Source organism: Bubalus kerabau, chromosome 9 (genome assembly GCF_029407905.1).
Source record: "Bubalus kerabau isolate K-KA32 ecotype Philippines breed swamp buffalo chromosome 9, PCC_UOA_SB_1v2, whole genome shotgun sequence".
NCBI classification, from domain to species: Eukaryota; Metazoa; Chordata; class Mammalia; order Artiodactyla; family Bovidae; genus Bubalus; species Bubalus kerabau.
The window spans coordinates 91,241,514-91,260,543 of NC_073632.1; the positions used below are offsets into that span (position 1 = coordinate 91,241,514).

General features: G+C 37.3%; 1 protein-coding gene across 4 annotated transcripts in view; it reads right to left on the minus strand.

The window, feature by feature from the left end:
* SHPRH (SNF2 histone linker PHD RING helicase) overlaps window positions 1-19,030 on the minus strand; it is a 90,849-nt gene that overhangs the window by 7,508 nt on the left and 64,311 nt on the right. For 3 of the 4 annotated variants that reach the window (XM_055535882.1, XM_055535883.1, XM_055535885.1), the window contains 4 exons: window positions 17,579-17,767; window positions 4,786-4,878; window positions 3,783-3,869; window positions 2,833-3,011 (listed from right to left, as the gene is read on the minus strand). In XM_055535882.1, the coding sequence (XP_055391857.1) occupies window positions 2,833-3,011; window positions 3,783-3,869; window positions 4,786-4,878; window positions 17,579-17,767 (548 nt within the window). The remainder of the gene's footprint in view (window positions 1-2,832; window positions 3,012-3,782; window positions 3,870-4,785; window positions 4,879-17,578; window positions 17,768-19,030) is intronic. The other variant, XR_008698386.1, reaches the window with a different exon arrangement.

Here is a 19,030-nt window from a genome sequence, read left to right on the forward strand (position 1 = left end):
TCTGGTCCCATCACTTCATGGGAAATAGATGGGGAAACAGTGGAAACTGTCAGACTTTATTGTTTTGGGCTCCAAAATCACTGCAGATGGTGACCGCAGCCATGAAATTAAAAGACGCTTACTCCTTGGAAGGAAAGTTATGACCAACCTAGATAGCATATTCAAAAGCAGAGACATTATTTGCCAACGAAGGTTCGTCTAGTCAAGGCTATGGTTTTTCCTGTGGTCATGTATGGATGTGAGAGTTGGACTGTGAAGAAGGCTGAGTGCCTAAGAATTGAGGCTTTTGAACTGTGGTGTTGGAGAAGACTCTTGAGAGTCCCTTGGACTGCAAGGAGATCCAACCAGTCCATTCTGAAGGAGATCAGCCCTGGGATTTCTTTGGAAGGAATGATGCTAAAGCTGAAACTCCAGTACTTTGGCCACCTCATGCGAAGAGTTGACTCATTGGAAAAGACTCTGATGCTGGGAGGGACTGGGGGCAGGAGGAGAAGGGGACGACAGAGGATGAGATGGCTGGATGGCATCACTGACTCGATGGACGTGAGTCTGGGTGAACTCCGGGAGTTGGTGATGGACAGAGAGGCCTGGCATGCTGCGATTCATGGGGTTGCAAAGAGTCGGACACGACTGAGCGACTGAACTGAACTGAACTGACATTTTAAATGTTACTTGGTAGTACTTTAGAACAATCTTGTATTTATTACAATTATATTACTTAGTCGTATTTGCTTGATGAATGTCTCTTTCCTGCTTAAAATTAAAGTCATCATTTGCTCTCTCAGCCACTGCTTACAGAGCAGGCTGTTTCTGAGTGTGGCATAGAAGACCTTACCTCCTGCCACTCCTCTGCACATACTTTATACCACAGCAACTTCAAACTCCTGAAGGCCCTGAGAAACATCATGTTGATTTTCTCCTCTGTGTTTCTGCACAGGCAACTTTCTGCTGTGTGAGCACCCTTCTCTAGGCCAACTCTGGAGTAATTATTCCTTCAAGACTCAATCTAATGAAGCCTCTCCTGACTCTCTAGGGCACAAGAGTGCACCCTCTTCTTTGTTACCACAGTATTCCTGTTTTTGCACATTCTACTGTAATATGTTAAATCATCTGTTTCCTGTATTACATAGTGATCTCCTTGGGGAAACAAGATTATATCTTATTCAATTTGAATCTTCAGGGTACAGCATATTTGTCATCATTGTTTAGTCACTGAGTCATGGTGGACTCTTGTGACTCCATAGACTCTAGTCTGCCAGGCTCTTCTGTCCATTGGATTTTCCAGGCAAGAATACTGGAGTGGGTTGCCATTTCCTCCTCCAGGGGATCTTCTGGACCCAGGGACTGAACACATATCTCCTGTATCTCAGGCAGATTCTTTACTGGTGAGCCCACCAGGGTAGCCTCCAGTGTCTAGAATAATACCTGACATACAGCAAGTGTTCAATCAATATTTATTTAACAAGTGCTTAGTATGGTTGTCACCACTGTTTTGGCAGGAAGTAAAGAGGAACTAAAGAGCCTCTTGATGAAAGTGAAAGAGGAGAGTTAAAAAGCTGGCTTAAAATTCAACATTCAAAAAATGAAGATCATGGCATCTGGTCCCATCACTTCAAATAGATGAGGAAAGAATGGAAACAGTGACAGATTTTATTTTCTTGGGTTCCAAGGTCACTGCAGATGGTGATCGCAGCCATGAAATTAAAAGACGCCTGCTCCTTGGAAGAAAAGCTATGACAAACCTAGAGAGCATATTAAAAAGCAGAGACGTTACTTTGCCAACAAAGGTCCGTGCAGTCAAAGCTATGGTTTTTCCAGTGGTCATGTATGCACGTGAGAGTTGGACCATAAAGAAAGCTGAGTACTGAAGAACTGATACTTCTAAACCATGGTGCTGGAGAACACACTTGAGAGTCCCTTGGACTTCAAGGAGCTCCAACCAGTCAATTGCAAAGGAAATCAGTCCTGAATATTCACTGGAAGGACTGATACTGAAGCTCTGATACTTTGGCCACCTGATGTGAACATTGGAAAAGACTCTGATGCTGGGAAAGATTGAGGGCAGGAGGAGAAGGGGACCACAGAGGATGAGATGGTTGGATGGCATCACCAACTTGATGGACATGAGTCTGAGCAAGCTCTAGGAGTTGGTGATGGACAGGGAAGCCTGGCATGCTGCAGTCCATGCGGCTGCAAAGAGTTGGACACGACTAAAGGACTGATTTGTGAGTATGGACGCATTAGAACAAATTGAAAGCATCTAACATCCAGGAGGTAGTGTATCTGAGAGGCTGCATAAAGGATAATTATCCATTCTGAGATTTGAATAAAAGTAGTACCTACTACATAATATTTACTATTAGGTTTACTTTAAATAATTATCTCTTATATTAGATCGGGAAGGTTATACTTTCCTAAAGGGAAGCATTTATAAAAGAGCTATTTGTTTTCAGTTATGCATGAGATATGGCCTCTTTTAAATACTGGCTACTTCAGCCAATCAACAATCAGTTCTTCTCAAAGTTAATGACAGATGCCTTCAGCTTAATAGCTGTCTTAGGTATTTTAAGAAACTATCTTGATGAAGTGACCAGGGTAGCTTCTGAAGAAGGAAAGACAAAAATCTGGGAGAATTTGGGGATTTGCTGTTTGGAGGAGAGTCACTGGAAATCTCAAAGTATCTTCTGGTCATATAATAAGAATTGAAAATTTAATATATAAGTAAGTCACTAAAAATGAATGGGTTAAGATGAACATAAATGAAGAGTTTAAATGCTGATCTGTATCTTAGAAACAAGAGCAAATGTGCCTGAGGTTAACTTTAGTCCTTACTTTGTTTGTCCGATCCGGTGCACCCTTCCGATGGCCTGAAGCTCATGGGCAGGGTTCAATATGGGCTCCACCAAGAGAACATGAGTTGCTTCAATGATAGTTAATCCATTAGAACCTGTGTGCAGGGGCAGCAGCAAAATATTGATTTGGGGATCATATTTAAATGCTGACAGGTTCTCCTAAAAAAAGAAAGGTACATTTAAATTTTAGCTGGATAGTTAAAAATAAAAGCAGGATACTATAGCTCATGCTAAAATGCCTAACAATATCCAGGTCACTGTGAAAGGCAATAATTAAGAAAATTAAATGTAAGATGACAAATTTTAGAAAACAAAATCATGTGGCTTGACTTTAAGGAAAAAAAAAGTGTCACACAACCTCTTGTGTTCTTTAAAATACATAGAAGAATCACAAGATACATGTATGTGATGTATGCAAATGAAACTATATGAGCTTAGAGGAAAGAAGGAGTGAGAGAAAGTGCTCGAGTGAGTATAAGAGACATGAATCTGCTAAATTTTCACTTGGTCTTTTTTTGGTGTTTTTCTCTTAGGTTTTTATCTGTCATTGTGCTGAGTGTGAGGTAAGCACAATTTGACCATATGCAGTTTTGCCTAATGCAGTGTTTTTAGAACTTAATTTTAGGGGCATGAGGCCTCTGTCCATTCAAAAGGTATACTATAGGCCATCTTTTCCTATGTTAAAGAAACGGACCTCAAGTCATAAGATCTTTAAATATGGTTTGCCATGGGTATAACTGAATAGATGGAAGGTAAATGCAATTTGTTTACTTTGCCTTTAAATGTTAATCTTATAGTCAATCAAGAACTCAAACGGTTTTTGTGGTTTATATGACACACGACAATAAATGCAAGTAAGCTAGTTAAGAGCAGTTTCAGTTTGTAACTGAATTCACTCCAAAAAACATGAGTACAGTTTTCTTGACATACCTGAAATGTCTTAACACGACTGATCTGTGCAAATTCCATGTTGTTGTCAGTGAGAGCTTTTGAAATAATGTCTAATACATCTTGCCACTAAGAACACAGAAAACAGAAAACCAAATATTTACACATAGCTTTCATGTAAAAAGGATTTGAAAAGGGACTAAACCAAAATAAGCTTAACCAAAACAAGCTTTATACCTCAGAATTAAGTAAACAAAAACAAAACTTCAAGCGTAATACCATTAATATTATTTTCTATCTTAAAAGATATATTAAATCAAATGCTGGTTAAAGATAGGGTAAAAAAATGAGCATCTTTAATAAATGAATTAAAATAAACATAAATAATAGAAAATAAATTATGGAATATATAAATAGATGTGGCTATTTATCTTTCAAAAATGAAAACTAGAAGTTCTGCTGCTGCTGCTGCTGCTGCTAAGTCGTTTCAGTCGTGTCCGACTCTGTGCAACCCCATAGATGGCAGCCCAACAGGCTCCCCCGTCCCTGGGATTCTCCAGGCAAGAACACTGGAGCGGGTTGCCATTTCCTTCTCCAACGCATGAAAGTGAAAAGTGAAAGTGAAGTCGCTCAGTCGTGTCCGACTCTTAGCGACCCCATGGACTGCAGCCTACCAGGCTCCTCTGTCCATGTTCTACTCAATACCTTTTATTCAATAGGTTAATTTTCTTTTCCTTAACCAAGTACATTTGTGAAATGACTTTCAAGTTTATAGATTTCAATTTTAAAATAGTAATATAAGAAAATCCCTAAGTAAAATTAATATAAAAATACAGCTATGGGAATTGCTTTGTGAAGCATCATCAAATTTCTCTAAAAACAATTCTATCCAATGGATATAGGAAAAATAATTTAACAAGGAAAAGTCGATCAGTAATTCTAAATCTCAGTTACATCATGGCAAACATTAACAGTTCGTTCTCAGATATAAACTGATTGGAAACAGAAAGCCAGTCCGAGTTAACACCGAGGATGCTGACTGTACCGTTGAGAAGACAAGTGCCTTCGCCCCTGGGTCTCTAAGCTGGATTCTCATCAGCGTTCTGACCACAGCTTCCACTTTTGTAGAATGGCTGCCCTTTGAACACAAAGGAGAAAACCCATCATTATCAAATAAAATCCAATTAACAAGGGAATGGAAAGTCAGTGTAAAACACCATCAAAGCTGTATGACAGGTACATATGTGTTTATTCTTTTTCATTTTGTATTTGCTGGAAATTTTCTTTAGCCTCAAACTGCAGAAGTTACAGATTTATACCCCAAGAAAATAAAATATAAAAAAGCACTCCAGAAATTCATAAGACCCTAAGATAAGCTTTTTTAGTTAAGTGGCTATATTTTGCAATTACAAAACTTTGTTACTTTAGATAATTAGAATACACATTAAAAAACACTCGTCACTTTAGATAGTACAGCACTGAAATTGTTCTGAATATAATGAATCAAAACTCTAATGTAAGCAAATAGTAAAGAACCTAACCCACAAAAAATCCTTTCTTTTAAGGGCATTACAAAGGACAATGACAGAGGTACAAATGATGTCCACTTGGACAGAGGCAGATTTATACAAAGCTAGATAAACACTTAAAAACTGCTTTTTGTACTCTGCATAACCATTTCTAAGATAAAGGAATAAGAAAATGAAGAAATAACGCAAGTGTTTTTGAAGCCTTCATTGAGAAAGTTTTCCTCCTAGAATGCTGTGGGAGGATGGTATGACATGGAGCTTAAGGGCATGCGATTTTGAGTGAGATAAATTGAAATTTAATTGCCAGTTCTGCAGCTCCTTGGTTATAAAGATTCTAACCTTTCTAAGCCTTAGTTTGTCAAGCAGGGATGATCATTATATCTGTTTCCAAAGGTTGCTGTGATGGTTAAAGGAGAAAATGTGTACAAAGCGTTTAGCCCAATACTCCAAATAGTAGACACTTGGTAACCTTTCAGAGACATAGTATCATCCTACAAGAGGGGTAGATGTTACCAAAAAGTAAAAATATTCCCATATTACTATTGCCCTCACATCACGCCCCCTTACTACTTTTACACAGAGATACTTAAAGGTAAAAATAGAAACAAGTAAGGAAGAAAACTTTATTAAGTTTAAAGTCACCAACAAAGAATTAAGCAAGATTTTTAAATGCTCATATTAAAGTCCTATATCTACATTTATTTCTCTGGATATGTAGACTTTCAATTATACTTGAAAGGTTAAAAAGTATAAGGGGCCTATTTCAATCTAAAAATTATCTTAAATAAGAGCAAAACCATCTCAAATAAAACAGGAAATTAGCATAAAGTAAGAAACTTCCATGTTCCTTGAAAGGTCTTATTTTCAAAGATATTTTCAAGTGAAACACCAGGATAACTATGAACTCTTCTAAAATTAAGCCACTTCTTACAAAAATTTCAAAAGAAAACAGAATAACCTTTTATAAGCAAAATTCCAACCTGGAGTGGTAACTCTGTGAAGGAAAAGACTAGAGTTCAGTTCAGTTCAGTCGCTCAGTCATGTCCGACTCTTTGCGACCCCATGGACTGCAGCACACCAGGCCTCCCTGTCCATCACCAACTCCCGGAGCTTACTTAAACTCACGTCCATAGAGTTGGTGATGACATCCAACCATCTTATCCTCTGTCGTCCCCTTCTCCTCCCACCGTCAATCTTTCCCAGCATCAGGGTCTTTTCAAATGAGTCAGTTCTTCGTATCAGGTGGCCAAAATACTGGAATTTCAGCTTCACCATCAGTCCTTCCAATGAATATTCAGGACTGACTTCCTTTAGGATGGACTAACTGGATCTCCTTGCAGTCCAAGGGACTCTCAAGAGTCTTCTCCAACACCACAGTTCAAAAGCATCAATTCTTTGGTGCTCAGCTTTCTTTATAGTCCAACTCTCACATTTGCTTATTAATATACATTTACATTAATTTCATTCTTTTTTGTTCTTACAAACAATACTTTAGTGACTATACTTAGAGGATTGGGTATGTATGCACAGAGTTTTTGTTGGATAGGCACATCTAAGTGGAACTGTTGGTCAAAGGTTAAAAAAAAGTTCTTAGATTACTGGATTGTAGTAGATTCCCTATCACACTGACCCTAGAAATGCTAGAACTTCAACTTCAACTAGAACTATCAACAGTTTAGATGTGCCTGCTTCTTAGTACACTTGTTAAAATTCAATTTTTTGCTAATAGCATAGGTAAAATGAGGAACCAAATTTTCATTTATCTGCATTTTCCTGAGAATAAGCTCGAATATCACTTGCTGGCCATTCAGAATTTCTCTTCTGTGAACTGTCTGTTCATATTCCTTGCCAATAAAAATAAACCAGTTTGTAGGACCACTCAAATACTGCACATGTTAAATTCATGTTGCAAATATTTTCCTACCTTTCTATATGTAGTTCACATTTAATTGTATTAAATGCAATAATGTTAGCAAAAGTGCTGTATTAACACATTATATTAGTTTCAGTAACTCACAAATGCTTGATGAATGGTATGTGAATTTATAAACTAGATGTTTTTTGACTTTTAGGCTTTTCTGTGTTTGACATTTAAATTTGTCTTTCATAAGGGAAAGATGAGAGATTTTATTTGGAAAGGAACAGCTTTTTCCTTAATTAATTGCCCTGCGATGGTTCTATGTGGTATCATTTGATATGATATCAAACCTGAGTATAGAATACTTCTGTCATTTATCAGTTGATATACTGCTTGAAAACAAGGACTAAATGGCATTTACTTTTATATCTCTTAGAGCCGTGCATGGTCTTCCATAAACAGTATACACTCAACCAATTTACTTAATGTAAAAGAAAATTTAATATGTATTTTTAAAGTTCTCAATCCCAAACAAACCTGAGTAAAACAATACAGATAAAATGAAAATAAAAGAGGTTAGAATATAATTTAAAACTCTCAACATATTTTTTTATTCATTCAGAATGATCAACAATAGCCAAATCAAATCTTGTGATTGATCTCTATCACTTTCCCAGACAGACTCAGGTAAGAACAGTCATGAAAGACAAGCAGATTTAATCTAACACAAAGCAAGCTTGAGGAGGATTCTGGGTTAGTAATATGTAATGAAATCTGGGGAACTGGTCTTAAAAGAAGTCACTGATTGGAGGTGGTACCATTTCATTCAGGTTTACCAACTCTCATTTTTTTCACCTACCTATCAGCAGTGATAGGAGAGGTTAATAAAGTCAGCAAACCCTGTGGACTTTTAGTTTAAATCCTTACGATCAGAGATCCTTATTCTTAACTTTCTTTTCTCTTTTCTGCTTGTGTTTTTTTTTCCCCTTCCAAGTGAAAAGCAAAAGTCCCAAAATAATACTGAAAAGACCATGGTTGGTCTAAGAGCAGAGTCAATAAAAGTGATCAAAGAGATAGGGCAGACTTTCTTCTGTGTCATCCTTCTATCATTCAGTCCCTCCAACATTTCAGGTAAGTTCACGTTTGATTATTTAAATCATTCAACAAAAATTTTCTGTGCACATAAGTGACAAGAACTACAGTAGGCACTGGATGTACAAAGATGAAGATACTCCCTTATTCCCAAATGCATACAGTCTAACGTATGTTACAGAATATGGAGAAAAGCAAAGGAAAGTCTTATACTGCTGTTCACTTAAGTGAACGTTTTATTATACCAGCTTAGTAAGCATTATCCACATTCTACTGTTCTTCTTAATGTTTCTTTTTATCTAATATACATAAATGAACTTTGGCTCAAATCTGCCAGTTTCTGAAGAGACTACACAATGTGGTCACTGCTACAGAAAAGAAACATTCACTTTGTTGAACAGACTGAAACAGGAAGGTGATGGACTATATACAGGTTATATCTGTATAGGAGGCGATCACAGAAAAGGCAAAAAAGATATGGGAGAGGAAAAAGGGATGTCATTCTATCCCTGTGCAAGGTGTTAAGAGAGTAGAAATATTCTCAAGACATGTAAATTGGTAGCCTTAATCCAACCCAGCTTATGTTTTAGCCATGTCAGTCAACACACAGATGAAAAGTTAGGCTGGAATTAGGAGGGTGCATGGGAATAGAACCTGCCCCACCCACCCCCTACACTGCTAGGTTATTCCTTAATATATGAGATTGATAAAGTTGCATTTAATTATAGCACCTCTGTCCTTTTCTATTCTTCTTGTCCCTTTCCTCATTCCTATCCTTTCTTGATAGTCTCCAGTTTTTCCAGATATATATCTGCCAACCCTGAATCTATGATTAATGCTCAGTTTTTGATTCTGAAACATCAATGACCAAGCCCAAGCTCTGGAATAGAGACCCTTCATTTGTCCTCTGCCTCTCTTCACTGTATCTTTGTGGCCATTCTCTCTGAGACACAAGTTCTGTCTAAGGTCAACTGCTGCTGCTGCTAAGTCGCTTCAGTCATGTCCTACTCTGTGCAACCCCATAGACGGCAGCCCACCAGGCTCCCCCGTCCCTGGGATTCTCCAGGCAAGAACACTGGAGTGGGTTGCCATTTTCTTCTCCAATGCATGAAAGTGAAAAGTAAAAGTGAAGTCGCTCAGTTGTGTCTGACCCTCAGTGACCCCATGGACTGCAGCCTTCCAGGCTCCTCCATCCATGGGATTTTCCAGGCAAGAGTACTGGAGTGGGGTGCCATTGCCTTCTCTGCTAAGGTCAACTAGGAACTATAAAAAGGGATATATGAAGCGCAACCATGCAGACCAAGCCAGTGCCTCTCCTGGTTTTCCTCTCACGCGGTAAGCAGCCAAGAGCATTATAATAGTTAATACTGAAGAAAAAGAATTTGGAATTTTCCTTCTTTACAACAGAAGGATCTTATAAAATATTCTTTATGAAGATTTTTGCTCACCTGCTTATAATTTAATGAGCAAAACCAGACTAGATCTCGAAGCTACATACACAGGTCTTTCACTTTTCAGAAAGTTAAATACAAAGTTAAAAGCTCCAGATCATTGGGTCAAGGCAATGAAAAAGAGTAGGGCTCCATTACCAATAAAGGTTAACAAAACATTTCTCATGAAATCTGGCCTAGAGGCTGTCTACTGGCATAACTAAAATCAGAAAGGTCATGTAGCTTCTTATCTATTGTAAGTAGGTATAATTAATATTTTTTAAAATCAGAGTTAAATTTGATTGGAGTGTGCAGTTCTATACTCTCAGGCTCTTGTAAAATTCTGAAATCATAGACTCTGCATTAAAAGCTGTTAAACGTGTTAGAAGGATAGAAAACTCAGTTTTGTTTCTATCATATATGTAGGAGACTAAAAGAATTCTAACAATAAAGCAATCAAGTAATATTTAATTTAGACGTTGATCAACCCCTCTCCTCCAGAATGGGTCTAAATATTTTACCAATGCAAGTTAGCGAGAGGTACTGCTTTTTATTCCCTGAGGTCTTACTACTGGGGAAAGAGGGTGCACCTTAGAAAAATCCATGAGTATGGCAGAGAAGACAGACTGCAGTTGGCTTCACACTATTCCCTCCACATCTATGTCCTATCTGTTGAGACTCCTGACTTGGAGAAGGGAGAACAGAGATGGCACCTTCCAACTGGAGCAGCAAAATGCTATTTGTACTTGATTCATATAAACAAAAGAAAAATAGTGCTCTATGACTAGAAAGTTAGTACTGCTTTGTATTTTTTTCTTCGGTGACTTATACAATAAAAGTGAAAACTGTGGACTCTGAAGCAGAGCTTGGCAATCCACGACTGAACCAACAGTTCGTTGGCTGTTATAACACTTCTTCACTGGTCTTAGTCCTCCTTCCTTCAGCTCCCACACCTTTTCCTTCATAGTATCTATGGATTCTCATGGTCAGGCTCAGCTCCACTGGCAGAATTAAAGGCTACAGTGTCTGCTGTGTTCTGAAGAGCATCAGAAAAAACTCAACACAATGGAGATGATCAATGTATTCAGTTTTCATCAAACATCAGAGAAAATATTCATGTCAATAGATTCTACAGGTAGACCATATCCTTAGAGATTCTGTAGATACTGTGTATTAGTATATTATCTTTAACATATCTTCATACTACATTGTGTGCTTACGTGTGCTTAGTCGCTCAGTCATGTCAGACTCTTTGCAACCCCACAGACTGTAGCCCACCAGGCTCCTCTGTCCATGAGATTTCCCAGGCAAGAATACTGGAGTGCATTGCCATTTCCTTCTCCAGAGGATCCTCCCAACCCAGGGACTGAACCCAGGTCTCCTGCATGGCAGGTGGATTCTTTACTGTCTGAGCCACCATATTAGTATATATATTCTATACATGTGAAATACACACAAACTAAGATATACAAGACATGTCAAATAATGTCTCATAGTAACGAGGCCAATCACTTATGACTCTAAAGCGAAGGCTGAATGAAGCCATTTTCAGAAGTGCAAAAACTGATTTGCCATTCACATGCTCATCATGTTAAAATTTCTTGATGCAGTTATAGCACAGTGAAAAAAAGAAAGAATGAGGGCTACATGAATAATGATATCAGATAAGGCTGAAACAGAAGTGCAGGAAGTTAGCTAAAAAAATGAGAACTTCTATTAGACTAGGATTCTTCACTGAAAAGTGAAATTTAAATGATACAGGATCAGGATTCTGTTCCTTTTTGCATGACTTCAATCACTCTGCTTGGTTCCGTAATGAAAAGTATTTATATCACAAAATGTGGATGTATAAATATTATAATATAAAAATGATACTATCACAAAAATAGAAAGGAGGAATAGATGCATTAATTTTCTCCTATTTTATAGTGAGGAGTCAGCAGACACTGTCTAAAGCTAGTACTTTAAGAAACAAAATTGATGTATATTACTGAGAATCATAGAGGTGATCTTTGTAACTAAAAATAGAAATTGTTCACAGTGGCAAGGCAAAGTAGGGTGGATGAAGGAGAATGTTAGTTTTCACTGTGTGCCATTCATTTCATTCTGAATTTATTTTAATCTTTTGTGTAAACTACTTCCACTAAAAAATAACATTATACTGATTTTTGACAGATGAATAAGGGTTTTAAGGGAATGTGTGGGAGACTCGTAACTGTAATTCTGGGAACTTTAAAAACTTATTGTATCAGTGATACAACTGGGACTGTGCTTATCATAAGTGAGAAACACGTCCCTGGTGGCTAAGATGGTAAAGGATCTGCCTGTAATGCAGGACATCCAGGTTGGATCCCTGGGTTGGGAAGATCCCCTAGAGAAGGGAATGGCTACTTACTCCAGTATTTTTGCCTGGTAAATTCCATGGACAGAGAAGCCTACAGTCAATGGGGTTGCAAAGAGTCAGACATGACTGAGCAACTAACACATTTTATTATAAATGAACTGGTCTTCTGAGTGACGTCATTACTCTAGTGCTGTGTAATACTGTGCCTACAGCACCTCTCACTGCTCTAGGGTCAAATGGGTGCCTTGCCTCTGTTAGCTGCCACAGGAGAGGAGTGTCAGCCTTGTTAGAAATGGAAAATCACAGCTGAAACAGAGCAGAGTTAGTATTTAAATCTTCCAGCTATTACTCGGATTGATATTTTGCAGTCTTTTAAACTTATTATAAGAGTCAAAAATCCTGAGATTAGACCTTTTTTTGAAAATTCATTTAACTGAAGAGCATCACTTTTAAAAAGACAAATTTATACAATTTAGCTCCCTCATGCCCCCAAAAGAACTATAATCTTTCATCAGTTATAATTAGGGCTATAATTTGGTAATAGTTCATAGATTTTTCTTTAGGTTTTCTTACTGGTTTGTAACTTCCAAATAACCTGAATGTTTTCTATTTTTAGGAAAACAGTACAGAGAAAGTAATTTCCTGTCTTGGGACTTTCTGACTTTCATTACTTTTATGCTGGACTTCTTTTCAAGTAGAGCTGACTCTTCCAATTTGCCTGTGCTGTCCATAGTAGTTCTAGTTGAGTAAGATCAGTTAACATTGTTTTATTTCTGTCTGCACCTGTTCACTATGCTAAAAACCCAAGTTGATAGTGACAGATACAATTTAGTGCAGTTACACAGTTTATATATGATTGATTTCACAAATCAGGAATATTTTTCAAGTTCTTGCTTGGGAGAATGGTTGGGCTTTTCACATGTTTCTTCAATAAAGTCCAGTGGAAACTCCACCCAGGCAGCCTAGGTGGGAAATTTTACAAGTGCACTTAGCCACAAAAACATCCTGTTCTTTAAAGTATTTTGAATAATTATTTCAAAGAGATCAAAAGGTAGCAATTGCAAAAAAGTTAAAAATTTTATTTGGACCCAAAGGTTATGGGGGATATTATATGTAAATATAATAGATGGGGAAAAGATGGGGAAAACAATGGAAACAGAGACAGACTTTATATACTTGGCTTCCAAAATCACTGCAGGTGGTGACTGCAGCCATGAAATTAAAAGATGCTTGTTTCTTGGAAAAAAAGCTATGACAAACCTACACAGCATATTAAAATGAAGAGACATTACTTTGCCAACAAAGATCCATCTAGTCAAAGCTATGGTTTTTCCAGTAGTCATGCAGGATGTGAGAGTTGGACTATAAAGAAAGCTGAGCGCCGAAGAATTGATGCTTTTGAACTGTGGTGATGGAGAAGACTCTTGAGAGTCCCTTGGACTGCAAGGAGATCCAACCAGTCAATTGTAAAGGAAATCAGTCCTGAATATTCACTGGAAGGACTGATGCTGAAGCTGAAGCTCCAATATTTTGGCCACCTAAAACAAACAGCTGACTCACTGGAAAAGACCCTGATGCTGGGAAAGATTGAAGGCAGGAGCAGAAGGGGACAACAGAGGATGAGATGGGTGAATGGCATCACCGACTCAATGTACATGAATTTGAGCAAGCTCAAGAGAAGCCTGGGGTGCTGAAATCCATGGGGTCACAAAGAGCCAGACATGACTGAGCGAATGACCAACAACAAGATAATATCAAATATCTTATATAAGAATACTTAGAGGAGTATATTTAAATATAGCAACTTGTGGATTATATTTACCAAATTATTTTATGTCAACTTTAAACTCAGTCAGAATTTTACAATCAGTTTTCTTCCACCTAGATATTTTAATTACAGTTAGAAAGTACAAGACAGACTTTAAAAGTCACCTTCAAGTAAACTGAATAAAAACTGAAAAAAAAAAAAAAAAAAAAGGAAAAGAAACTACATGATCCTACACATAGTATAGTTTTACAAATGGTATTTCTAGGTTTCTCTGAGTTTTAATGTAGAAATACAATATTTTTTTTTTCCTCTACAAAAAGGTTGTATAAAACATCTTCACCAGCAGTAGATTTGCTTGTTAAAAATGCAGATTTCTGGACCAGATCCAAGATCTTAGAAGTTAAAAGTTATGGGAATGCAGCCTGAAAATATACTTTAATTTAAAAAACAGAGCACTTGATCACTAGGCACTCAAAAGTTTGAGAAGCTGAAGCGCTGTGTATGTAGTGGGTGCTGTTGTGCTGTGGCTATATCCATGTATTCTCTTTTGGATAGAAACTTCTTATGACATAAGAATCTTGTTCATTACAGGGTCAGGGTTTCCAATGACAAAAATGCTTTGTATGAAAGAGAGCCAAACTGAGGACACAGGGAACAGGTCACGTGGGGCCTATGTTCTGCCAGGAGGCCTACTTCACCCTCTAAAATGCCTGGCAGTTGTCAGAACTCGCAGGGGGAATTTTGTTTACTTTGTGAAATGCCCAGGAGGTTCCAAGAGTCATTTAGGAATACTGTGACACTGCTGTTAGGGTAGTGGCAGTCTTGAACTTAAATGCATACCCTAATTCACTAACGAATACTTGATTCATTTTATTTCCGTGGTCAATCAATAGGATTCCTTACACTGGGAAATACCAGTAGGAAAAAAAAGTCTTATATTATTTAATTCTATTTTTATGTTCTCCAAATATCCTTTACCAGAGATCAGCTAAATGATTAAGCGCCATATATGAAATTACATTGTTTGCTGTGTCCGAGTGTCTGGACATGAATGCTTAGAGTGAAGTGAATATTTCAGATAAAAACTTTAATGAAATAAATTTCAAAACAATGCCTTTGGTATTTACATAGAGCCATCTTTATATCCCTCAACTCCAAGACAGATGACGTGATCAATTAAGTGGGACAATCTCAGACGGTCAGAGTGCAGTGCGAGTCTGAGAAAACAAGCAGATGCTTCAAGAAGGTGGCAGAAATGTGACAGTCAGAAAAGAACACAGGCAGCAGAAGGCGGAAGTGGCAGACAGAAATGGTGACAGAAAACAAAAAGTAAATGCAGAGAGAAGCAATGTGAGAATGCAGAAAAGTGATAAAACTTGCTTGCATAGTAAGTATAATATTCAGTCATGTATTTAATAAAAAGGAAATGTAAGTATATGTACATATAAGATAATTTAACTTTGATAAATTCTGTATTCTTTTTGGAAAAAAATTATTTAATTGGAGGATATTTACTTTACAATATTGTGATGGTTTTTGTCATACATCAACATGAATTAGCCACAGGTATACATGTGTCCCCCCCATTCTGAACCCCTCACCCGCTTCCCTCTCCACCCTATCCCCAGAACTTACACTGGTTATCTATTTTATATATGGTAATGTAAACATGTTTCAGTGCTATAAAATTTTTTTTTTTGGTAGATCCTTCAATTAATTCATGTGTTCATCAATATCCACGAAAGACAGGAAAGTCAGAGCATAATATACAGTATTTGTACACTGATAATTCTGTCCCAACAGGACAGCATATGTAACTGTCCTGATCTTTCTCCTAGGTGTCTAGGAGAGTTGCCATAAAATGAACAGGTGTTTGGGTTTGATGGCCTCAGTTTCAGAGAGATGGTGCTGTTTACTGGTAGCCAGGGCAATAACTTCCTAAACCTTATTGCATGAAGTCTGACACAGCAGTTCCTTCTTATGCTTGTTCCCTGTACTGTCATGAATGTGTTCACTGGAGGGTCAGCAGCCCTTCTTAGCCACGCATGCCATCTGTGGCTCCTGGGATGCCTGAGGCCACAGGAGAAGAGACAGGGAAAGAAAAAAGACTTTATGCAAAGGAAAGGAAGGAAAAAACTGTTAAGAGTAGGAAGAGAGGAGGGGGGCGAACTGAAAAAGAAAGCAGTTCTCTGAGTGGTCAACAGGCTAAAGTATAATCAACTCCAGATATTATATACCTTCCACTTGGACCACTTACTCAACATTCAAATTTCATTGCTTCAGCTTCTACCACCTTACCTGAGTTACCCATTTCTACAGTCACATCTGGAATACTGAATACCTAACTTCTTTGAAAAGAACTAATACAAGTATCACATGATATTGTTCATATGTGGAATCTATAAAACAGAAACAAGTCACAATAGTAGGAAACAAACTTATGGTTGCCAGGGGGAGCGATCAATTGGGAGACTGGTACTGACATATATACACTACTCTATATGAAACAGAGAACTAATAAGGATCTACTGCATAGCACAGGGAACTCTACTCAATACTTTTAATGACACACATGGGAAAAGAATCTTAAAAACATAAAAGTGGACACATGTATATGTTTAACTGATTTATTTTGTTGTACACCTGAAACTAATACTGTAAATCAACTATACTTCAGTAATAGTAATAATAATAAAAAGGTCTCCTATTCTCTGATAAGGACCTGTGGTTAAGCTTACTCACAAAATATAACCTTGGACAATAAGTGAGCAGAGAGCAGCAGGGACCCAGAAGGAGAAGGAATTAATGAAAAATATTCTACTACTTCTAGCTATGAGCCAGCTCCATCAGTCTTCCAACTGCTTCTTCTGGCCTGCATTCTCTACCATACTCAGTTGTTGAATTGTCCTCTAAGTTTGGTTAGGAAAACAAACAGAAAAAGCACGTTTACATAGAACAAAGAACAAAAAACCTAGTAAAGCTTTTCATTAAATAAATACCCCCTTAGGCGGAAAGTCCAGTTACATATCCTACTTGGATTTTGGGCTTCCCTGGTGGCTCAGTGGTAAATGTAGGAGATGTGGGTTTGATCCCTGGGTTGGGAAGAGCTTCTGGAGCAGAAAATGGCAACTCACTCCAGTATTCTTGCCTGGGAAATTCTATGGACAGAGGAGCCTGGTGGGCCACAATCCATGGGGGTCACAAAAGAGTTGGACACAACTTAGCAACTAAACAACAAATCTGGACTTTATTTTATTTGCGTTTTAAATTATAGTCTTCTTTCTTAAAGTTCTGAATGAAGCATGGGAAAAAAAATTAGGAAAATAAAGCAAAGTTTTGGCTATAGTCTGAAATATCAATCCATGCCATCTAAAATGCACTATCTCCTTGTGATAGTCTTCACTAGTAACTTCAGGAATCAATTTATTTTATCCCTCAATTTGGTGGGGCATATCCTCTTTTTCCTGATACACTGGGCTGAATGGAAGAATGAAGAAAAGAAACTTGGACTTGAATCAGAGCTCTATCTAATAGCTGTAGTGCTCAGAAACACTATTAAAAAAAAAAGGACTGGAATTCTAAGATGTCACTTTTTTGCTATAGTGGGCATAATTATTACTATGTTTGAAAAAGCATTCCTGTGTTCCTACCGTGAGGAATAAGTAGATGTACTGAGGCTTTCAGGCAGTATATCTACAGTCAACAGTAGTTGCTTCATAGTCACTGAGCCAGCCTTGCTCTGATTCTCATGCTCTCACTGCCAGATACTGACTTCTATTACACTGCTCAGACTATGCATGTTCTTAACCGACTTTACCTTCACAGGGATGTCCTCTTCCTGGCTGGCTTTCTCTGAGGTGAAGACATAGGAGATTTCTTTGTGAGACGTGGTCTGGCGGCAGATGGCACACTTGATGGAGCTCCTGTGAGACCCCACGCTGTACTGTTCGATAATAATTGAAATGCACTCATTACAGAAACAGTGCCCGCAGGTCAGTACTGCCCACTAAAGAAGAAAACACACAGAATATGCCTCAGTGAGATACTATCAAAAGATGCCTTCCAATCTATAAATCTATTAAAAGGAGAGGAAGAGAGCCATCATTTCATTTCCTAAATATTTCATGATATATAATAAAAAACCTTTAAGTCATAAAAACTAAATTACACTTTTAAACTATTTTTAGTGAACCATAGTTTTTAGTTCTGCTCACACTAATAGGAAGACTAATAGTCATCAATATTTTGTAAGATGTTGGTGTTCTCATTTCAGTATTTAGGAAAAATGCAAATTACTAGAGTAACAGATTGACTACAATATTAATTCTGATATCATATTCAATACATTCTATACAACTTATTAAACAGATTTAATTTTTATATGTTAAAGCATTTACTATACAGAAAATTAGATGCAAATGGTAAAGACAATAAAATTTCTGAGACAAACTGGTTGCATGAATCTCATCAAAACTAAAAGTAAAGAAACTACTTACACTATGATCCTTTCCATTTATTTTAGTAATTTTTGTCAAAATGCTTTTATCACTTATTTTTTATCAGTAATCTCCAGTATTACTGAGATTAATATTCTTTTGGTCAGTTTCCAATCTACCTTTTAAGATTTATTATCAATAAAATATCCTTTAAAATCTTCTCCATAAATCATGGAGACTAAAAGGTATGTGCTTTCTGATTACTGATGGTCAGAGTGCAGAATTCATATATTTAAACTTTTAGTTTCATAGGAAAAAAGTACCAGAGACACTTTTACCCATGTAAGAAAAAGAAAAAAGACTTTTTCAAATTAAAAAAAAAAAAGAATATTCTGCTATTACATATTTATTTATCATACAAAGTAGGAACTTACAGCATCATAAATCACATTTCATAAAATAAAAATAATCTTTTTGAGGAGAACTAAAATTTACTCCTTGGAAGAAAAGTTATGACCAACCTAGACAGCATATTGAAAAGCAGAGACATTACTTTGCCAACAAAGGTCTGTCTAGTCAAGGCTATGGTTTTTCCAGTGGTCATGTATGGACCTGAGAGTTGGACTGTGAAGAAAGCTGAGCACCGAAGAATTGATGCTTTTGAAATGTGGTGTTGGAGAAGACTCTTGAGAGTCCCTTGGACTGCAAGGAGATCCAACCAGTCCATTCTAAAGGAGATCAGCCCTGGGTGTTCTTTGGAAGGAATGATGCTGAAGCTGAAAACTCCAGTACTTTGGCCACCTCATGCGAAGAGTTGACTCATTGGAAAAGAT